The 23,993-nt window shown below is 40.2% G+C and overlaps 2 protein-coding genes across 4 annotated transcripts in view; both read right to left on the reverse strand.

Moving 5' to 3' along the window:
* Nucleotides 1–13,086, reverse strand: part of UBA2 (ubiquitin like modifier activating enzyme 2) — a 39,046-nt gene extending 25,960 nt beyond the window's left edge. Inside the window, exons 1-6 of the mRNA XM_055310500.1 lie at nt 12,888–13,086; nt 10,626–10,709; nt 9,419–9,489; nt 8,024–8,088; nt 6,298–6,398; nt 4,503–4,624 (exon numbers count right to left, since the gene is read on the reverse strand). Coding sequence (XP_055166475.1) covers nt 4,503–4,624; nt 6,298–6,398; nt 8,024–8,088; nt 9,419–9,489; nt 10,626–10,709; nt 12,888–13,025 — 581 coding nt within the window. The 5' untranslated portion in view covers nt 13,026–13,086. The remainder of the gene's footprint in view (nt 1–4,502; nt 4,625–6,297; nt 6,399–8,023; nt 8,089–9,418; nt 9,490–10,625; nt 10,710–12,887) is intronic.
* A 4,126-nt stretch (nt 13,087–17,212) lies between these two features.
* Nucleotides 17,213–23,993, reverse strand: part of PDCD2L (programmed cell death 2 like) — a 30,775-nt gene continuing 23,994 nt past the window's right edge. For 2 of the 3 annotated variants that reach the window (XM_055311938.1, XM_055311937.1), the window contains exon 7: nt 17,213–17,389. In XM_055311938.1, the coding sequence (XP_055167913.1) occupies nt 17,259–17,389 (131 nt within the window). In that variant the 3' untranslated portion in view covers nt 17,213–17,258. Of the gene's footprint in view, nt 17,390–19,870; nt 20,006–23,993 lie in introns of all 3 variants that reach the window. The other variant, XR_008662624.1, reaches the window with a different exon arrangement.

Below are 23,993 nucleotides of genomic sequence, written 5' to 3' on the forward strand. Positions count from 1 at the left end.
TCTCTCTGTCTCTCATGAATAAATAAACCTTTAAAAAAAAAATCTATCTGGACTTAATTTTTATATACTATTCGGAGAATTTTTTTTCTACATTGATAATAAATTGTCCTACCTTTAATTCAATCCCTTCTTTCATCTGGGATCTCTTAATGCACCCCTGGCCAAGAGCTCTGCATTGTCCCAAGGGCTGTGTTTCTACTTCTGTACCAGTAACATACTGTAAGTTACTTTTAGCTTATATTAAAATTTCACATTAGAATGCCTGGGTGGCTCAGCGGTTTAGCACCTGCCTTTGGCCCAGGGGGTGATCCTGGGGTCTTGGGATTGAGTTCAGCAACATGGCCAACTAAATTATTAGTTGGCCAACTCATTATTTCTAATAATTTGTTTATAGACTCTTTGGAGCTTTTCAAACTATATGCAAACAAGTTTTGTTTCTTCTTAATCAACTCTTACTCCTGAATTTTGTCTTATTGTGCTGGCCTGGAACTTCATTACAACACCAAACTGAAGCAGCAATTTCCTTCACGCTATCATTTCAGAGAGTTGATTTATAACTTTTATCATTAAAAATAATGCGTGTAGGTGGCTCTGTTGGTTGGGTGTCTGCCTTCAGCTGGGGTCCTCATCTCAAGGTCCTGGGATCAAGGCCTTAGTCTGGTTCAATGGGGGTCTGCTTCTCCCTCTCCCTCCAACTCATGCATGCACTCCCTCAAATAAAAAAAAATCTTTAAAAAATAACTTAGGGGCCCCTTTGTGGCTCAGTGGTTGAGCATCTGCCTTTGGCTCAGGTCGTGATCCCAGGGTCCTGGGATCCAGTCCTGCATAGGGCTCCCCACAGGGAGCTTCTCCCTCTGCCCCTCTCTCTATGTCTCTCATGGATAAAGAAAATCTTAAAAAAAAAAAAATTAAAAAGAATGCTTATATTAAGTATATGGATGGCAAACAGTGGAAGTTTCTGCCTGTTGGAGTGGGACTATACAGATAAGCACGGGGAGGAGGCTAGAATGATCCGTGTACTAATGGAGTAGAGCTGGAGACACTAGTATGAATTCACATTTAGCTTAATATAGATAAGGATGGATACTGAAATGTTTATAAATTTGTACACATATACAGATTAGTATAAAATATATTCTTTGCTCTATTAGTTAAGAGAGCCTAAAAGAAATGACACCAATGCATGCCAAACATTCAAATCTTGATTTCTAAAGCCATTCTTTAATAAAAGGAACCAAGGCTCCTTGGAGAAAGGTCTGATTCTACAGCAGGAAATAACATGATGAGCCTGGAACATCTAGTACCAGAAAGCAAGGTATTACTCCCTAAACATCCTCCCCCCATTGATGGCAGTATGTCTAAGAACACAGACCCAAAATAAAGAATTCCCAGCAGCCAAAGCTGAGCAACAAACATACTACTGGATTTAACCTGAAAAATATATTTAATGACTGCATACTGATATAAATGATGAATAAATCAATAAATAGGTGAGAAAAATTTTCCAGGCAGAAGAACTCTATGTAGACACTATGCTCTCAAGAAAACAGAACACAGCTCCCATTCCTTAGGTGTGAGATGCACACAATGACTTCCTTCCGAAGTGTACGATACAATATAGAAAGGGGAGCAGGGCAGCCCAGGTGGCTCAGCAGTTTAGCCCTGCCTTCAGCCCAGGGTGTGATTCTGGAGACCCAGGATCAAGTCCTGCGTTGGGCTCCCTGTATGGAGCCTGCTTCTCCCTCTGCCTGTCTCTGCCGTTCTGTGTCTCTCATGGATAAATAAATAAAATCTTTAAAAAAAGGGGGGGGGGGGGAGCAGAGTTAACTTTACAGTGGAGAAGCCTGGCAAACACTACCTTAGTTAAATGATCAAGGCCAACATTAAGTTATAAACTACATCAATATTTCAATAATATATTTACTCTTCATATGATGTCATGAAAATGGCAATTTACCTACCTGTGTGATTTCCCTTCCAATAGCTCATGACAGTGTTAACACACACAAAAAAATTTCCCATAGTAAAGCATCTTACAAAGTACCTGACTAGCACACCTCAAAATTATCAGGTCATCAAAAAGGAGGAAAGTCTGAAAAACTATGACAGCCAAAGGAGGCCTAAGGCCTAAAGAGACCTGACCCAACTAATGGTAATGTGGTACCCTGGAACAAAAAAGGGACACTAGGTAAAAACGAAAGATCTCTGAATAAACCATGGACTTCAGTTAACAAAAAGGACCAATAGTGGTTCATTAATTACTACGTATGTATCATACTAACACAAGAAACAATGGGGGAACTCTGTACCTCCTCAATTTTGCTGAAAATCTTAAATTTCTAAAAAGTAAAATCTGTTAAAAAGTTTACCACTTAAAGTTTGTAAGTATGTTTTCTGTGAAATTTCACTGTTATACCATTATTCTATGTGTACTTTTCCGAGTGCATATACATTATACCTCAATCAATAAGGAAATCAGTGTTGGTTGTAGGTTTGTAAAGATATCTTTTACCAGGTTGATAAAATTTTAATTCACTAAGAATTTGTCATGAAATGATGTCTGCTAAATTTTGTCAGATGCTTTTTCTACATCTCGATTATATAGTTTCTCTCCCTCTTTTTTTAAAGATTTGTATTTATTCATGAGACAGAGAGAGAGAGAGAGAGAGAGAGAAAGAGAGGCAGAGACACAGGCAGAGGGAGAAGCAGGCTCCATGCAGGGAGCCCAGATGTGGGACTCGATCCTGGGTCTCCAGGATCCAGCCCTGGGCTTACGGCAGTGCTAAACCGCTGAGCCACCCGGGCTGCCCCCTCTTTAATTTCTTAATGAAGTGAAAGACCTTTATTAAACTGTGCTTATATTCTTGGAATAAATACAACCTGGTCATGGCACACTTTTTGTTTTACAAAATTCTAGATTTGTATGCTACTATTTTGTACAAGACTTTTGCATCTACATTTATAAATAAGAATGTCTTGAGGGTCTCTGGGTGGCTAAGTCAGTTCAGCATCTAACTCTTGATTTTGTCTCAGGGTCGTGATCTTAGAGTCATGAGACTGAACCCTATGTCGGGCTCTGAGCTCTGTAGGGAATCTGCTTCTCTCTCTCCCCCTTGAGGCCCTCCCCACACTCTTACAAGAATGTGTACACTCTAAAACAAATAAAGCTTAAAAAAAAAAAAAGTCTTAAAATTCTGTTACTCCATAATGACCTTATGTGGTTTTGTTATCAAAGACATGACAGTCCTGTAAATGTAAACTAATATTCATTTAAAAAAAAGGTCTATGGGACAGTTTACTTAACATTATTTTGATATAGTACTTTCAAGTTCAGTGGAGATCACCAGTAAATTCACCTAAGTTTGGTGCATCACTCAGAATTTAAAACACTGGTTAAATTCCCCTAAGGCATAGTACTATTCAGGCTTTCTATTTCTTTGAGTCAGTTTTTTTCATAGTGAATTTATCCAAGAGTGCCTGAGTAGCAAGCAGTCAGTTAAGGATCTGACTCTGTTTTGGTCCAGATGGTAATTTCACAAGTAGAGAGACTGACCCCCTTACTGGGCTCCATGCTCAGCATGGAGTCTGCTTGAGATTTTCTCCCTCTGTCCCTCCTCACTGTGCTCTCTTTTTTTTAAATGAATTTATCCAGATCATTAAAAATTTCTGTATACCAGCATGGTCTTTTTATTATCACCCTTTTGTTCTTTACTATTACGTAAATCTGCCCTGAGATTATATTCTTCATTTAGTTATTTCTCTCTCCTTTTCATGACTGAACTCAAAGAAGTATTTTTTCCCCTTTATCTCAATTACCTCCTTCCCACCAATTTCCTTGGAGTTTATCCTTTTTCCAATATAAGTTGGGTCCTTAGCTCATTAAGGTTCATCTTTCTGTATGTGTCTATGCCTAGAACTTTTCTATCAAATGCCATATTCAATGCATCCAAGTTTCACATGTATTATTTTCATTATCATTACAAAATATTTTTAATTTCCACAATCTCACTTTAAAAAAAAAGAATTTACTTATTTGAAAGAGAGAGCACAAAGAAGTGGGGGTGGAGGGTCAGAGGGGGAGAGAGAGAGAGAGAGGAGAGAGAGAAGCAGGTTCCCCACTAGCAGGGCCCTGGGACACGCCCCAAGCTAAAGGTAGATGCTTAACTGACTGAGTCACCCAGGCACTCCCCCGTGATCTTTTTTTAACCAATGAGTTGCTGCTGTTTTTATAATTCCAAATACACAAATTTGTATTCCTTTAGTTACATGCCTGTCTCCAATATCAGGCTTCCTAAACAGTCTATGGTATATTAACAGGCATGGATACAATGTTGGCTGAATTTAGCACAAGAGATATCAAAAGAAAGCTACTGAAGTATCTCTTTGCCATATTTAAAAGAATATTCCTCCTAAGTACAATCTCTCCAAAATATTTAAATAAAAATGACCCCATTTCCCATCGACAATACTGAAAATACGCCCAGAAATAGATACTCTCTTACTTGAACAAATACTTTGCCCAAACGATGCAATGAATAGGTTCTGATGGTGTGTTACGAATTGTACAGCCAGGAAAAGTTCTCTGGGTTGGTTTGGGATGACATTCGTAACACTCAGTTACACCCTGCAAAGTCAGGATATGAGAAAGTCATTTATCCCACACTGGTGGTTTCTCAACATTATAAAGTAATATAATAAACATTCATTCATCTACTCTAACTGGATTTTATACTGTCAAGCATATTTTAAAATATCAGTGACTCCAAAATCCTTCCTTTACAGAGGAGAAACTGTAAGAAATGTGAATTGAATGAATCACAGTCACAGCTAAATCTAAGCCAGGATTCCTGACTCCTGGTCCAGTAAGCACCACTCACAAGCTAAAAAAAAAAAAAAAAAAAAAAAAAACCCAAAAAAAACAACTGCACCTGAATATCAATATGAAGTTTCCCTTAATCACCCTAAACAAAAGAAAAACTACTAAAAGACAAATAACAGTTTTTTTTTAAACAAATAACAGCTTTCTAACCAATTATCTCTCAAAGGTGTGAACCTCAGTTATTTAAATATTCATAGCCTTACCTTATAATCTCCTAAAAATTAAGAAAGCTAAAAATAATTATTCATTTCAAGAACCACCTATGTATACAGAAAAATCCTAGATTACCACCAAATAAAATCTTCATTTTGTTGAGCTAGGGTTACATTTTAATTTGCAATGTAAGGACTCTTTGGAACAAGTCTATGGCACCTAAGACAATTTTTCAAAACCATAAATGAATATTCCTCATTTCAGCAATTCTCAACCTCGGTCTTAATACATACTAGTACCTTAGGATCATGTTAATGAGCAATGTCTTTCTAATACTGGTTAAAGAACCAAAACCTGGAAATATTGTTTTAACATATATAGCAGCAAATCCAGGACTTTCTCCATAGTACCATTTCTAGTATCTTTCACAGTAACTTTCCTGGGGGCAGCAGCCATACGACAAGCAGCCATCCGTCAAATCACAGTGGAAAAGAGAACTACTGCTGAACTTATGAACAGACTCTGAAGGACTCTAGTGATTTAAGTAAATTTAATACACACTGATATTTACAATAGTCTTTGTAAAAAGATACTAAATAAGCTTCTAATAGTAGTATTTACCAGCTAAAAGGAAAGAAGCAGAGCCACAATTTTCAATATGGGTAAACTGCCAAGTAACGGACAAAAGTAGCAAATTTTAAGGAATGTAATCCAAGTTTTGGTTTCAAAACCTGCAAAATGATTCCTCATATGTAACTAAGTTTAATTTCCTAAAAGAACTAAGAGGAAAAAGAGGACATCGTTGAATTTTGTAAAACTCCATTGTAAGTCTACAAGTATTCATTTGCTCTATTATTCTGTTTGAAATATTTCAGAAATACACCAAAAATTTTCAAAGTACTCTTCAAAGATCTACTGAGTCCAGACTTCAGATAAAAAGTAATTTTGCAGAAGACTGTTTTATCATGTCAACTACAGCATGGCATGCAGTCTCATAGCTACAAAGAATTTGTAAATGTAATTTTATTAAGCTTACCAGTCTAATAATTTTAATATATAAGCTACAGAAGCAAAACAGCACCAAGCTAAAAAATCTCTGCCTTATATTCTTTTCAATACTTTTATAGTATCTATGTTTTATCACAGTACAAAAATCCCTGTTTCTTGGATGCTGACCAGCCCAAATCATATAAATTCAAAGTTTACTTCTTCCCTCCCTTAAGGTCCAAAAAAATTATTTGGGAAGTAAAAAAAACTTACTTTACCTTTTTGATGGTAGTTACTTGCCCAAGGTAACCAGCAGTTCCACTCTCAATAAGAGGAACATCAGCTGCCAGGCACATCCTATTAACATGGTTGCGAGCAGCTGGAAGAAAAATACTAGTTAGCAGTGTTTTTGTTTTTAAAGAGCTTATTTATTTACTCATGAAAGTCAGAGAGAGAGAGAGAGACGCAGAGACACAGGCAGAGGGAGAAGCAGGCTCCTCACAGGGAGCCCGATGCGGACCCGATCCCGGGACTCTGGGATCACGCCCTGAACCAAAGGCAAACACTCAATCGCTGGGCCACCCAGGTGTCCCTAGTTAGCAGTAATTTACGGGGGGAAAAAAAAAACAATTACCTTTAGTTAGGATAACATTTACCCGAACTATTGTTTTTTTTTTTATTTCAATGCAATTTTCTTATAGCTATGACCAGAGTAAATAAAACTGCTATATTTAAGAGACATTCACTAGCAAAATTTCAAACATAATTTATAGCACAAATTTACTCCATTGGAAAGTACCCCTATAAATAATTTTTAAATCACAAAGTGTCGCCTTTTTCTTCTATTGCTGTGCCTACTCTTAATCTTAGCTAAAGCATTGTTTCAATGTGTTTTGAGTTCTTATTATTATTCTAAAAAAATTAGTAGGTAACATATAGAAGTGAATGGAGAATATAGAACATCAACTTGGAACTATTAAGGCAGTTTAAGGCCAAGGGGAATAAAAAGGAGTCTAGTTAAAAGTCATTCTGGGAGGTGTGGGTGGCTCAGTCAGTTGAGTACCCCACTCTTGGTTTTGGCTCAGGTCACAATCTCAGGGTCTTGGTATCTGGCCTGTATGTCAGCTCCACGCTCAGGGTTCTCCTTGCTCAGGGTCAGCTTGAGATTCTCTCTGCCACTGCTCCCACTCACTTACTCTCTCAAGTAAATAAATAAAACTTAAAAAAAAAAAAAAAAAAGGTAAAAAAAGGTAACTCTGACTCTCCCTCATGCTACTTTGTGTTTATTCTTTGGTATTTCTGGCTCAAAATTGTTACAAATCACTCCACAGACGTTTCCCATGCAGAACAATGCCTGACTATAAAACACTTGATTTTAAGAAACATCACCCACTATTTGTGAAAAGCTTAACTGGTCTAATAATGTGTACGTCTAAACAGAGTCCAGTCTGTTATCCTGGCACACCAGCTATACCTAAAATAATTCAAGATCCATGGCATCTACAAGAACTTTGACATCCTGTTGCCTCAATCTCAAAACAGTGGTTTTACAGCCCTGATTGCACTTTAGCATTATGTAGGAATCTTGGGAAAAAAAGATGTTCAGGCCCCATTCAGAGACTGACTTAACTGGTTTTGAGATGAGATGTAGGCACTGATATTTCTTAGATCGCCATGTAAATGAAGGAAGTCACACGGCTTAAGTGATGGGATACTCTGAAACAAGCACACACCCACATACCATATGTAGTCACCCTCTTTTTAGTGATTTTAACAACTTCTATATTCACACCTTTTGGTAGAACAAGCAGAGTAAATGATAGCTAAATTCCTGCCTGAAACCAGTTCTAGTTAAAATTACAATCAACTGGTAAATTTTAAAGCTAACCTTACTTCCCTCTACATGAAACTCATTAGGAAATACTTTAAACGCTACAAGTGGAAACAGCCTTGTTTTGGAGGAAGGGAAATACTTAGAAATTAAATGTATTAAAATAATCTCACCTCTGTTATCTAAAGCATTCATAACCAATATAAATTGTCGAAAAAATTCCACATTATAGTCAGGGCTACAAAATAAAACAAAACAAAACAATGTCACTAAAACAACTGGCCTTACACCTGATCTTCACAGAATACAGTATCCTAAAAAGCATATTAAAATAACAGTGCAAAAATAATTGATACTAGGGGTATAATAGGTTGGACTTTTTCCAAACACCATAGCAGACTTCAAAGAAATAATTTCCCCTTACTCCCTGTGACTAGGCATCCTTTCTAGCCAGCAATCTAGGGCCTAAGAGCAGGATCTCAAACTGGCAGAAAGATGGCATGACTTCACCAGTCCCACCAGGCCTTCGCCAGGCAGCCTGGGAACATATAAAGAACACATTCCCAGGATCTGCCTGGCCTCTGACTTCACCTCACATGGTTAGGATCAGGCAGGGTTCAGGCCTCTAGGGTCCCTGCTTTTAGAAGCACTGGGAAAGCAACACAGGGCAAAGGGGTTACAGAGCTACAGGAAGGTTTGCAGAGCAAACATCCAGAGAATAAAAGAGAAACTGGAGATACAAATTTCCTGAGAAAGTAAAAGACTCTAATTGCAGACCTCAAACAAGAAGTTACTATTTTTAATACCACTTACTTGTAAGCTAGACAACAACTATAAAGGACAATTCAGACCCAGGGTTCCTTTGTCCCAACACTTCCAAAATTATGTATTTACTCTATCTTTACTGAGATCAGAGCGTATTTATATATGGCCCCCATCACAATTTCTAGTGTTATAGTACAGACGTCATAGTCCAAACAAATTATATTGGGAAGGAATCGTTTAAACTGAAAAAGACCACAGATGCAATCAATCAGAATGAGAGCGATATATTTAGAAGTCTGAATTATCACATATAAGGATTTTTCATAGTTTAGTGTATCTTTATTTAAAACAAAAACATAAGGCCCTGTGTAAGTTTCAGTAACTTATTTAAAATATTAAAATATTTTGTCTCTAACTCATTTAAATCCGTTATATAAACTATTTATAAAAACTCTACTTATTATGTGGGTACAAGCTATGACATTTTATCTAGAAAAAAAATTTATGTTTTTATTTAAATACCAGTTAGTTAACATACAGTATATTATTTAGTGACAACACTTACATACAACACAACACTTGGGGCTCATCACAGTGCCCTCCTTAATCCCCATCACTTATTTAATCCATCCCCATCCACCTCCCCTGATAACCAGCAGTTTGTTCTCTATAATTAGGATAGAAAAATCATTTTTAAAAGCAGAAGGACTTCAAACTCCTGGATCAAGTTAACAAAAATACCTTATACTTTCAAAGTTTAATTCACAAAACAACAGTTTTGCAACATAATAATTAGAACATACTTCATGATGCTGTCATGATAGGCTATGATATTAGCTTTCGGGTAAAACTGCAGTACACTTTCTTTGGCAACCTGGAAAAACAAACAACACTAAATTACTAATTTACTCAATTGCTACAATTCTCTGTATTTCAAGTTTATTTATGGATGACAAACTGTTTCACCTACTTACATATCTTATTTGTATTAAAAACTAAAGAAATATAAAAATGTGCATTTCAATGATTAAAATGATATATATTTATAAAATAAAAGGAGAGCTGGCTCCTTCCCTTATACACATCTACATGAATAGCAAGCGTCAACAAGAATATAAAATGCAGTAACTAAGTGTCATTTATTCATTCAATAAACATTTACTGAGTATCTTCTTTGTGCCAGCATCTGTATGAAGCACTTAGTAAACCAAAGTAACGCTAATTAGTGTAGATAAACAGAACTATGAACTATGATAAATGATAGAGAAAAAGGAGAAGCTGTAGGGCGCCTGGCTGGCTCAGTCAGAAGAGCGGGCTACTCTTGATCTCGGGGTTCTGAGTTTCGGCCCCACGTTGTGTAGAGATTACTTAAATAAATAAAAATATCTTAAAAAAAAAAAAGTAGAAATTGTATAAGAGGAAGGTCTGACTTAGTCTAGAAGGTTTATTTGGAGTGTATCTCTAGAGAAGGAAGCCAAATTTTGGAAACTAAAAAAGAGAACAGAGTGGGAGTTTGCCAAAAGGGTTGGGAGAAAAGCAAAGTAAAAAGATGTTTTTTAAGACCCTGATTCAAGATGGAACATTCAAGGCACTAAGGAAAAGCCAAGGTGGCTAGAACCTCAGGGAAGGCTCTTTTTCTACAAGAGACAGGAGTAGAGGCTGTCGCTTCTCTTGCCCCCAAATACAGGAGCAGTCAACCTCTAGGAAACATTGGAACAAAGCTCACCCTAAGCAAACGATGCGAAATCTAAATATGAAGGGAATACCATTTACAGGACCAGGTAGAGCACATCTATTTCCTCAACACCCTACAACAGGAGGATGTAGTCTTTAGTACTTTATTCCACATCTTTCTATTCTTCACAATCTCTGAAGTAAAAAGAGGCAGCTTCCCCCAATTCTTCCTCCTACTGAAGAGTCCCAATTAACCTGATACCATAAAGAGAAGATACACCGAAGTGCACAAATATTAATGAATAAAGACAAAAAGTATAAGAAAAATAAAGTTACCTGGGCCTTTGATCTTCCAACATGTTTCTTTTGAAACAAAAATTGCCTGTTGAGGTTGCTGACATCGATAGTATCCAGATCAATCTACAAGTGCATAAACTCCAGATAAATCACAAATTTTCTAGTATGTTTGAGCAATACTACTATCTTCAGCATTCATAACCCAAACTCTTGCTCTTCGTCACATCAGCAAAAAAAAATGCTTTTCACTTTCAACCAGCAATACCAAAATTGTCAAACTGATAAAAATAATTTAACACATTAAAAAAAAAAAAAGGACTCGGGACTTAATTTTAAAAAAAAGTCAACGGCAGCCCAGGTGGCTCTGCGGTTTAGCGCCGTCTTCGGCCCAGGGCTTGATCCCGGGTGCTGGGATCGAGTCCCACGTCGGGCTCCCTGCATAGAGCCTATTTTTCCCTCTGACTGTGTCTCTGCCTCTGTGTCTCTCATGAGTAAATGAATAAAATCTTAAAAAAATAAAAATAAATAAAAAAAAGTCAGGATTTAATTTCAGAGATATTTTTCTCAGAAATATTTTAGAAAGGATGCATTTTTTGTTTGTTTGTTTAATCATCCTGGCAAGTATGTTTGGAAATTCCTTACATGGCATAAAATTATGTGTCTATTGAAAATAAATATATAACTCATTTATCTATCAATCTAATTACTATCAAACCCAATATATTAATCTGACTTGTTTTTCTTAAATGATACTTGGCAGATTTACTGAATTTTTGCTGCTTTAGTTCAAGTCTTCATTCACGCACAACTCCATTTATTATAATCATTACCTAAGGACTGCGAAAGGAAATGTCTACACAAGGTTAAAGAAGTAGTGTCACCTTTTAACTATTACTAACTGCTGCTTAAAAATAAACATAACGGGGGATTCCTGGGTGGCTCAGCGATTGAGCGCCTCCCTTCCGCCCAGGGCCTGATCCTGGAGACCTGGGATCAAATCCCATATTAGGCTCCCTGCATTGGAGCCTGCCTCTCCCTCTGCCTGTGTCTCTGCCTCTCTCTCTCTCATCAATTAACAAACATAATGGAAGAAAACGACTAAAGACTTCATTCCACTCCAAAATATAGACTAACCAAAACGTTATCATGAAACATTTTAACAGTTTAGGTTATAATTTCTGGAAAAAAAAAATCACTATATAACCACCTAAACATTTTCTACCTGCACTTTCCACGTTTATTACAAAAATTAAATCAAATTTAAAAAAAAAAAGAAATCAGCGTTTCTTTTTCAGGCGCCCAGTCTACTGTCCTATTACAAAAACGGTTCTTTTTAAACGTGTAGCAGCAGTTACCAGCTCCGGGCACAAATCCCATCTGGATCTGAGGTCCAGAACCGGATGGGAAGGCAGGCTACCCTTCTAACAGCCAAAGGAAAAATGTGTAAATTCTCCAGCCGGGCCCCCCCCCCCCCCAAATCATTTCTTAGTTCAGTCTGCCACTTCTATTTTTTTTCCCCCATTCCGTATTTCCACTACACCTTCAAGACGACTTAAACTCACATCCAGCCTCCTCGTTAACACCTCCAATTTCTTAAAAAAAAAAAAGTTTTACATTTAATAGTATTTAAGATTACAGTCACTGGACAGGAGTGCCAAGAGTCACAATCCTCACCAACGTCTTGGGGGATGTCTAGGGCTATCTACGGAGATAACAGGGACAGTCACGCGGATTATACCCACAGCAGAGGAGCGCCGGTGCCAGAGCAGTCCTGCCACTTGCTTCGCTAAGTTACTAAAAAAAAAAAATGCTCCTAGAGCTCACTTTTCTTCTTCTTCTTCTTCTTCTTTTTTTTTTTTTTTAAAGCGGCGGGGGGGGTGGGGGATGAAAATGGCGTTTGCAACCTTACGGGGGCAGCGAAGAGAAGATGCATTAAGGCAAGTTAACCGCTCAGAACTGCGTGGGGCTCGGGACGAGCGCTCAGCAGCCACCGGCTCCCGTGACCGCCGACACCAACGGTCACGACCCCCACGACACGCGCACCATCGCCTCCCGCGGGAGCCGGGCACGCGAGGCCGCTCCCCCAGCCCAGCGCCGCCGCGGCCCCCGGGGGGAAGGGGAGACGGAGGGGGCGCCCGGAGGACCCCGGCCCGCGGCCTCCCGGCGTCCCGCGCGGCCCCGCGGGCGGCCCCGACCCCGGGGCCTGCGGGCCCGCCGCCGCCGCCCCGCCGCCCGCCCCCCGCGCCCCGGCCCCCCGCAGGCCGGCCCGCCATTCAGCCCGCGCGCACGCCGGGCCCTCACCAGGTCGATGTGAGAGAAGCCGGTGAGCACGAGGTTCTTGAGGAGCTCGCAGCCGATGCCGCCCGCGCCCACCACCAGCACCCGGCCCCCGGCCACGGCCTCGGCCAGCTCCCGGGGCAGCCCCCGCGACAGTGCCATGGCGGGACGACCACGAGCCGCGGCGGAGGCGGAGGCGGAGGCGCGAGAACTGAGCGGCGGCCGGAAGCAGGTGGGGGAAGGGCGGCCCGACTTCCGTTCCTGCGCACTGCGGCCGCCGTTGGCGCCGAGCGGGCGACGCCCGGGCCGCGCGGGGAGGCCCTGCCGCGTGCAGGATGCGCTCGGCGCGAAGCCCGCTCGCGGCCGCGTCGGACCCCGGCCTGGTGGTGGTGGTCGCCGCCGCGCCAGGAGCCGGGAGCCGCCGTCCGGCCTTGGGAACCCCAGCGGCCGGCTTTGTAAGCCTGGGGGGGTTGCACTCCCAGCCGAGGCTCCCGTGCGCGTTTGAAAATAGATGCCGCTGTATGTAAAGAGTTCTTGCAAATTAACAAGAGAGCAGATGTCACCCCCCCCAACAAGGAATACAGGCCAGGGGTGTGAACAGGCACTCGCAAAGGAAATGCATATGACCAATAAACATTACAGTGTGTAATCAGAGAATTGTAAAACCGTGCTTAAGTCCTTTTCACCTGTGAATCCAGCAAAAGAAAAAGTGTGGCATTCCGTGTGGGCAAAGGATAGGAAAACAAGCACTCCCGTAGCTATAGGTAAGGATTCTTTTTTTTTTTTTTTCCAAGATTTTTATTTATCCGTGAGAGTGTAACAGGCAGAGGGAGAAGCAGGCTCCATGCAGGCAGCCGGAGGTGGGACTCGATCCCGAGTCTCCAGGATCATGCCCCAGCTGAAGGCAGCACCAAACCACTGAGCCACCCAGGTTGCCCATAGATAAGGATTCTAAAGCAAAGCTTTCCTAGAGGTTGTTAAAATATAAACTGAGGCATATTTTTAAAATGTGTTTATTGGAGCAAACCTCAATTCCAATTGAGCACCATTCAACCTAGGAGACAAAAAAGAGCCCTGAGGAGCGGTACAAAGACTTTCATGGCTGCAAGGGAGAAGGAGCAAGGAAGTCCTACAAGTATGGGGTCTGTTACTGCAAGGTTACTTTCCTTCTATCATCAGGTAATTACCTAACTTTTAAAAATTTTAAATATATATTTATTTACATAATCTCTACACACAATGTGGGGCTCAAACTCAACAACCCTGAGACCAAGAGTCACGCAATCTTCTGACTGAGGCAGCCAGGTGCCCCTGATCAGGCGATTCCTGATTGACTGGTTTAAGATTCCATTTCTGGGAGAGCCTGAAACTGTAATTAAGTCTGCTTGGTGATGTGAGACTTAGCCTAACCAACCCAATTTTGGGCTTGTCTTTTTTTTAATTTGGAAATATTCAAAAATCATCACAACATAATGCAATATAATTTTAAAAGATACAAAACTTTATATGATTAAATTTTGTAAAAACAAAAATATATTAAAAAGCAGTTAGAAAGTCAGTTAACATTTTTCTGTATCTGTGTGCGGTTGAATTGTGGATAATTTTATTTCTTCTGTAGGCTTTTTTGTATTTCCAGATGCTCATGCTCCTCAAAGAAAATGTTACTTCTAAAATTAAAAAAAAATTATCTCAAATACTAAAGAGAAAGATAATTATGTAATGTGATAGAGGTACCTCTAAAAAAGAAAAGTCTAAAAATGGAGTCACTTGTGCTAAGCCCCAAACGAGCAAACCAAGAGATAATACCTAACCTAATTGCAATTTTGGCCTTTCCTAGGAGTGGAATTTTAAACCAATCAGTCCATCAGCTCTAGTGATTTCATCTGGCTGATAAGACCCTCATAGGAAGGTTAAGTAACTTCCTGTCCCACCATCCTTCTGCCTATAAACACTTCTATTTTGAACAACTCAGAACTTTCTACTTGCTAGACGGGATGCTGTCAGACTCATGAATCATTGACTAAAGCCAGTTAGATCTTTACACTCAGTTGAACTTTGTTTTTTTAACATGCTAAATAGTGCTACAACAGCAATCATCTCACAATATGTATGAAGTTAACACATTGCACACTGTACACTTACACAATGTTATATATATAAAATATATTCAGTAAGAAAAAATTATTGGAAAAGGTAAAGAGAAAACAGGAAAATGCTTTTAGACTTCTGTGGTCTTTCTCATCAGCTGCATGGCTCACCACCCACAAGCCAAATTGGTCTGGTCCTTGCAGGAATGCAGGAAGTGCACGGGAGGCACCCCTGCAAGTGGGCTGCGGATGTTGCTTCCCTACACAGGGTTAGCTTTTACAAAGATCCCCATCGTGGCAGTTAAATCTAAAGAAGACCCTTCCCAGGATGCTGATCTTACTTATCCCTCTAGACACTCAGTGAATGGGAACCACCTTTCCTTGGCTTCTCTGCCTCGCTTCTTTTCCCCTAGGCCAGGCTGGGCAGTTACCTAATTTTGAGGGCTTTTGCTTTTTCTTTGTGGATTTGTGTGTGTGAGTATAAAGTGTAAAATTCCTGCATGCCTTAACAAATTCAAATAGGATGCAAGTGCTGGAAGTGAAAGCTCAAAAGGCCCACCCATGCCTAATCCCACTCCTCAGGGCTCTTGATGGCCTTTGTCTTTTTTTTTTTTTTTTTAAAGTAATCACTACACCTTGTGTGGGGTTCAAACTCAACCCCAAGATGAGATAAAGACTCACATACTCTTCTGGCTGAGCCACTCAGGTGCATATCCCCCCCCCGCACACACACACACCTCTTTCTTGATCTATGTCTCCTAAGTAAAAACATGCAGTTTTTCATTCATTCATGCATGCATTCAATTCCTTTGGTTTTATTTAAGTAATCTCTATACCCAACGTGGGGCTAGAACTCAAGAGCTCTTCTGACTGAGCCAGGCAGGCACCCCCGCAGTTTTACATTTGAATGGGTTCATGTGGGACTTAATTTCTCATTATCTTCTTTCCCTGACAATATTTAACAACGCTACCCTTGTTTGCTATGTGTTGCCTGATAACTTCTTGTGACCGGTCTGTGCACCCCACATCTCTCTTTTGTCTTTAGCTGAAGGTGGTATGTGATGTAATAGCTTGGGCCATTTTGAGAAGGTACTCGGTTTTGCTGGGTATCTCCCATCTATATAGGAGGTGTACATATACTTCTCTTTTTCTTCTGTCAATCTTTTTTTTTTTTTTTTTTTTGAAGACGGGGTTCTGGCACACTGTCTTTTTTTTTTTTTAATTTTTATTTATTTATGATAGTCACAGAGAGAGAGAGAGGCAGAGACACAGGCAGAGGGAGAAGCAGGCTCCATGCACCGGAAGCCCGATGTGGGATTCAATCCTGGGTCTCCAGGATCGCGCCCTGGGCCAAAGGCAGGCGCCAAACCGCTGCGCCACCCAGGGATCCCAATCTGTCTTTTCTTACAGATTCTCAGTAAGTACCTAGAAGGGTAAAGAGAAAATTATTCCTCTTCTCCTATGTGCTGAAAGCCTCACTGCCAGCAAGTTCAGTTTGAACCCAGCCAGCCACTTTCCTCCAGGTGCCCTGGGAGGCAGGACCAGGTGGCGTTCCCACCAGTCATACACTGCCCAGGAGAACCCCACGTCCTGATAATCTGGACCTAATGTGTTATTTGCCAGAAGTAGCAATTCAAATTGTTTATACCAGTTTCCTCATCTCTGCAGGCAAATAGCAAGTCTGTACACAGTCGGTGGGCATGTCTTCATACCGCTGTCAAAGTAGCAGAATGGAGGAGTTGACGTAAAAACTAAAAGGAGAAAGGAGACTGGAAAAGTGAACATCTGAAAGGAGGGACAATAATCCGAATAGAGAAAGGACTCCTTTGCTGTGAAGCTGCAGGGGCAGAAGGTAGGACAGGGTGAGGGTGGGGAGGACACCAGGCTGATCTAAACAGTAAGTGTCACCGGGTAGGAGCCTTAAGAAACTGGGGAGAGTCGTGTGATTTGATCAGCATGCAGGGACTGCAACAGAGCGCAGTGGGAAGAGGCTGACAGCTGCCCCTGGCTCTTCAGCTGCTCTCCCTCCTACAAAGCCGACTAGGCTGCCTGTGCAGGGAACACCTGACCTCTGGGCTGGAGAGGAGCCACGCTTGGAGCAGTCACTGTGGAGATAAGCAACTGACCCTGGGAGGAGAGCCCAGCTCACAGCCAGAAGGTTCTAAATCTTGCTGTAGCCGCAGCACAGGTGCCATACAGCAAAAAGGACAGCACTTAAACAGTTAATAATCTGTGGGTCAAAATGAAGGAAAAATACACAAATCCAGACATTAAAATTTGTTTTAATTTATATAAATAAAAGGAAACACTACTTAAATAATGATTCATCTGGGTCTTCTTGTATAATACAAAGTTCTTCCATGGGAGTCTGATGATTTTGAGGCCAGCAACTCTTCTCACATGTGTAAATTAGAATTGTTCCAAATTCTACAGAAAGACCTGAAAGATACAACATATTCAGGAGTCTAACAGAGAAAGTGTTAGGAGATATAATCAATATTTGAAGGTTTCCTTAGTGGAAAGAGCCCAGAGTCTGGAGTAAGACTACCTGAGTTAAAATCCCAGGTCTACCACCCGACCAAGGGACTTCACTGCTTTGTGATAATGACTGTATTTATCATGGTAAGATTACTGTGAGGAGGATTAATAAATAAACTAGCACAGGTAAGATACTTAGAACAGAGCCTGACATATCTTAAGTGCTCATTATAAAACAAAGAGGTTAAGCAATGAGAAGATAATAGAAGGAAGGAGAAAGATGATGCAATATCAAGGTAGCTCATGTTGGTACAGGAGTGATTTTACCTGATAAGCTGAAAAAATAATTAGGAAAAGCAAAATCAGTGCTCACTAACTTTTGGTCACACTCTTTCCCACAGTAATGGGGACCACTGATGATGAAAAGCAGACTTAACAGGAAAATATACTTTTAAGTCTTTATTACAACTGTCTAGGATACTGGAAATCATTTAAAAATATATCATGGGGTGGTAGAGGCTGCCTGGTGGCTCAGTTGGTTAAGCATCTGACTTGACATCAACTCAGGTCTTGATTTCAGGGTGGTGAGTTCAAACCCCTTGTTGGGCTTGATGCTGGGGGTGGAGCCTACTTAAAAAAAATTGAGGGGGCGCCTGATGGCTCTCAGTCGGTTAAGTGTTCATCTCTTGATCTTGGCCCAGGTCATGAACTCAGGGTCCTGAGATTGAGCCCTGCATTGGGCTCCATGCTCAGCGTGGAATCTGCTTGAGATTCTCTCCCTCTCCCACTGCCCCTTCCCCTGCTCTCTCTCAAATAAATAAAATCCTTTAAAAACAAATGTCATGGGGCTCTTGGCTGGCTCAGTCAGTAAATTTAGCATATGACTCTTGATCTCGGGATTGTGAGTTTGTGACCCACATTGGGTATAGAAATTAAACAAATACACTTTAAATAAATGAATGAATGAATAAATAAATGCCACGCTAATAGAACACAACACTATCTTCAAGAAAGTGCGCGCGTGCGCACACACACACACAAATCCTAAGAGCTGAGAAGAATAACACCAAGAAAACAGGATCAACAAGAACTCCTACTGATACCAGAATAGGAAAACTAGAGTCAATAGGAGGAGTTGGACAACAGGTTTGGAGCAACAAAGGAAAAAACACCTTGAAAGGAAAATGGAAAAAAAAGCATCAAAAACAGAAGCAACAAGGCCAAAATAGAGCTGACCTGGGAGGAATCACCTGGCAAATCTGAGGTAATTTCCAACCAGAATGTGCAACATGCAGTTTGCCAATGATCAGAAGGCTGGGGTCTTGGAACTGGTAGCCACCAGGGTAGGAAAGGAAAAGAGGCAAGGAATCAGAACAAGATACCGAAGAGCAGAGTACTATACATGAAGCCTGAGCCCAGGAACCTGGCACAGCAGAAGGGCGAGGAAGGAGCAGGAGAAAGAGGAAACTATATAGATATAGGTCAAGGGATCCCTGGGTGGCGCAGCGGTTTGGCGCCTGCCTTTGGCCCAGGGCGTGATCCTGGAGACCCGGGATCGAATCCCAAGTTGGGCTCCTGGTGCATGAAGCCTGCTTCTCCCTCTGCCTATGTCTCTGTCTCTCTCTCATAAATAAATAAAAATTAAAAAAAAAAAAAAGATATAGGTCAAAACAGCCCCATTACACATCTAATGAAAAACAGGGATGTTTGGGTGGCTCAGCGGTTAAGCGTCTGCCTTTGTTTGGTTCAGGTCGTGATCCTGGAGTCCCGGGATTGAGTCCCACATTGGGCTCCCTGCATGGAGCCTGCTTCTCCCTCTGCCTATGCTCTCTCTGCCTCTCTCTCTCTCTCTCTGTCTCTCATGAATAAATAAATAAAATCAAAAAAGAAAAGAAAAGAAAAACACCAGAAGCCACAAAGAACACAAAAGACAGGTGAAACCTCATTACAAGTAGAAAGGAAAGGCTTGAGAGAATCTCAGCAAATGCGAGGGAAAGAGGAAAGATGTGAGCACAAGAGAGGAAAAAGGTGACCAACGCAACTGCTACTGCTTCAGTAGAAAAGCTATATATGCAACAGAAAAAATATTCAGAAAATTAAAAAAGAAAAAAAAAGAAGTTTAAAAAAGAAAAGAAAAATTAAATGCAGGTCCGAAAATCCACCGTGTCCCAGGATGAAAGAATTATGGAACATTACAATAGCACGCCATGTTAGTTCAAGTGACTAGACCTCACAAATAAAGAAAAATCTACAGGTGCTAGCACAAATGTTAGTGGGAGGGAAATCAGGAGTGAACCTCAGACTTCACTCAATGCCAAAGGTATCAATATAAAAGATCTTAGGGATTTGGAGAAAAATGTACTTCCCCATGAGACTTCCCCAATAACAAGAGAACCAGAGGGGATCTCACTGTGAGGGGACCATAGCATCAGGTCTACCTACCATCATTCGGAAGAAAGAAAGTGCGACCTCAAGATTTCATACTGGGTTGTCCTTCAGTTCAGAGGCAGACATTCAGAAGTAAGAATAAGCCTTATAAGCCCTCCTTGAGGCGATATATCACTTGATAGAATGTAGCTACCAGAGAAAAATCAAAATAAAAGATTCAGGAATGGAAAAGTTCATAGAAAAGAATAGTGTGAGCACACAAACCATTTAAACATAGAACAAAAGCTTATCAGCTATGACAATCATGGTGACAGAGTATAGACTTACAGACCTCAATGAAGTAAAAATAATACTAAAATGGGGCACCCAGCTGGTTTAGTTGGGGGAGCATGTGACTCCTGATCTCGGGATTATAAATTCAAGCCCCATGATGGGTGCAGAGATTAGTTTAAGAAATTAAAAAACCGGGATCCCTGGGTGGCGCAGCGGTTTGGCGCCTGCCTTTGGCCCAGGGCGTGATCCTGGAGACCCGGGATCGAGTCCCACGTCGGGCTCCCGGTGCATGGAGCCTGCTTCTCCCTCTGCTTGTGTCTCTGCCTCTCTCTCTCTCTCTGTGTGTGACTAGTGTGACTATTAAATAAATAAATAAATAAAATTAAAAAAAATTAAAAAACCTTAAAGAAAGTACTAAAATATTTGGAGGTGGAGCAAGGCATAAATTTCCTTACTTATAGTAAAGAGCCAAATACATATAATCTAAAATTGAAAAATGGAATGAATATAATTCTCCTAGCTTCAGAAGGATCTTTTGGAAACTAGGTAAAGGGATCCCTGGGTGGCGCAGCGGTTTGGCGCCTGCCTTTGGCCCAGGGCGCGATCCTGGAGACCCGGGATCGAGTCCCATGTCGGGCTCCCGGTGCATGGAGCCTGCTTCTCCCTCTGCCTATGTCTCTTCCTCTCTCTCTCTCTGTGACTATCATAAATAAATAAATTAAAAAAAATTAAAAAAAAAAAAAACTAGGTAAAAAGAATCCATTCCAGCATCCCATTTTTCTAGCCATCTATCTATCTAAACTTTTTATCTGTATTAATGTCAAGAATGATGACTAAACTTATGTTGAAAAATGCTGTAGGGATCCCTGGGTGGCGCAGCGGTTTGGTGCCTGCCTTTGGCTCAGGGCGCGATCCTGGAGACCCGGGATCGAATCCCACGTCGGGCTACCGGTGCATGGAGCCTGCTTCTCCCTCTGCCTGTGTCTCTGCCTCTCTCTCTCTCTCTGTGTGTGTGTGACTATCGTAAATAAATAAAACAAAACAAAACAAAACAAAAAAACAGAAATTAAAAAAAAATGCTGTAATAGTGATTTCCAAAGTTCACCAGACATTTACCAAAAAACTCCAATATAATATTCGAGGATCAGAGAAATTACGGGATGTCTGGATTCAGTCAGTGGAGCACACAACTCTTGGTCTTGGGGCTATAGGTTTAAGTCCCATGTTGGGTATACAGATTACTTAAAAATAAAGTATTTTTAAAAACTGCAAAAAATAGACAATGTAGGTAATAAGTAAAAACTTAAAAAAACAAACCACTTCTTTTTTGGGGACTTGAACTCATGACCCTGAGATCAAGACCTGAGCTAAGATGAAGAGTAGGACACTTGACTGACTGAGCCACCCAGGTGCCCCTGGACCACTTCTTAAAGATATGAAAGAAATCATAAAACAAAACACAACAAAAAGGTGGAATGAAAAAGTTTCAGAGAACAAGGAAGAGCTTTTGAAAAATAAAAATAGAACAGTCAAACTAAATTCAAAAGAAGGGTTAGAAGATAAAACTAACAAAGATGTAATGTTAAACAGAAGCACTCAGGCCCAAAAGTCACACACCATAGGATTCCATTTGGGTGAAGTTCCAGGACAGGCAAAATTCCTAAGAGAACAGTGGAGACTGATAACCTTAGAGAGGGAAGCAGGCCCAAGGGGCTTTCTGGGACACTGCAAACACTATCTCGTTCTGGAAGGTGATTACAGGAGTGTATTTATGTAAAAATTAATCAAGCTGTAGGCTTAAGACTGGATACTTTACTGTGTGCCTTATTTTTTTAAAAAAAAGTAAATGGGGGCACCTGGGTGGCTCAGTGTTTGAGCGTCTGCCTTTGGCTCAGGTCGTGATTCCAGGGTGCTGGGATTGAGTCCTGCACGGGGCTCCCTGCACAGAGCCTGCTTCTCCCTCTGCCTATATCTCTGCCTCTCTATCTTTCTGTGTGTCTCATGAATAAATAGGTAAAATCTTAAAAAAAAAAAAAAAAAGGAAGTAAATGGTAAGAATTTCCTGAATACAAAACCAAAGCACAGGTAACAGAAGTGAAAATAGACAAAATGGAATATATCAAAATTAAAAACTTAGATGAACCAAGTGATACAATTAACAGTGAAAAGGCAACCTACAAAATAGAAGAAAACATTTGCAAATCACATCTGATAAGGGGTTCATATCCAGAATATAAAAAGAACTCTTACAGCTCAACAACAAAAAGTCAAATAACCTGACTACAAAATGAACAGTAAGACTTGAGTAGACATTTCTCCTAAAATGATATGTAAATGGCTAACAAGCAATTCATATGAAAAGGTGCTCAACATCATTAAACATTAGGGAAATGCAAACTGTAACCAAAATAGATACATCACATCCATTAGGATGCTTACTATAAAAACAAAACAAAACAAAACCAAAAAAAAAAAAAAAAAACAGAGAACAAGTGTTGGTGAGGATGTGGAGAAACTGGAATTCTTGTATACTGTTGACTAGAAATATAAAATGTTGCAATCACTATGGAAAATGTTCTAGTGGTTCCTCAAAGAATTAAAAATAAAATGACCATATGATCTAGCAATTCTGTTTCTGGTATATATATATATATATCCAAAAGAACTGAAAACAGGATCTTGAAGAGATATTTGCCATATGCATAGCAACAATATTCACAATAGCCAAGAAGCAGCAACCCAAGTGTTCAACAAATGAACAGATGAACGAAATGTGGTAGATCCATATGAAAGACTTTATTCAGCTTTAAAAAGGAAGGAAATTCTAACACATAATACAACATGGATGAACCTCAAAGACATTAGGCTAAGTGAAATAAGGCAGTCTCAATGGGTAAATTCTATGATTCCACTTATATGAGGTATCTAAAGTAGCCAAATTCGTAGAAACAGAAGGTAGAATGGTGGTTGCCAAGGACTGAGGAAAGGGGGAAATGGGGAGTTATCTCTTAAAGAGTTTCAGTTTTGCAAAAGAAAAAGTTCTTAGAGACTGGCTACACAACAATGTGAATAAACTTAACATTACTAAGTTGCATACTAATAAATGATTAAGATGTTAAATTTTATGTTATAGATTTTTTAACCACAACTAAAAATATGAATAAAGAACAAAGTTGAAGAAAATTCCTGGCAAGTGAGGCAAAAATCAGAACAAAAGAGAACAGAATCAAAACAGAAGTTCCCATAAAGGCACAACAAGAAAAATGGAAGAAAATCATCCTAGTAGTTGAAGGACAGGAGTTTCTGAACTGAAAACACCACCTACTAAGTACTTAGCACAATATACACAATTTCAGAATAACAAAGAGAAAGTGAAGATTTTAAAAGTAACCTGGAAGCAAGGAGGTTCTCATTCAAAGGACTACCAGTCAGAACGTGACTGCTTTCTATAGCAACACAGGATGCTAAAAGAATGAGGTAGTATGGGGTATCTGGTGGGCTCGGTAGGAGCAGCATGCAAGTTTGGATCCTGGGGTTGTAAGTTCAAGCCTCACATTGGGTGTAGAGTAGTTTAAAAAAAAAAAAAAGAATGAGGTGAAATCTTTAAAATTCTGAAAAAAAAAAAAACAACTATTAATAGCTTAGGATCCCATATCTGACTATATTATGAACATAAAGATAGAATAAATATATTTTAAGACCCATAGGATACTTTAATTATCTATCTCCCATGATCCATTCTCAGGAAACTACTAGAGGAAGTGCTATATCAAAACTGAAAGGACAAGCTGAGAAAAGAGGAAGATAAGAGTCCTAGGAAACAGGGGGACTCACTTGGCAGGGGGGCAAAGAGATACCAAAATAAAGGCAGACGGTGACCCGGGATGACAGCAATGCTAGCGGT

This window comes from Nyctereutes procyonoides, unplaced genomic scaffold (genome assembly GCF_905146905.1).
Source record: "Nyctereutes procyonoides isolate TBG_1078 unplaced genomic scaffold, NYPRO_anot_genome, whole genome shotgun sequence".
In the NCBI taxonomy this organism is placed as follows: Eukaryota; Metazoa; Chordata; class Mammalia; order Carnivora; family Canidae; genus Nyctereutes; species Nyctereutes procyonoides.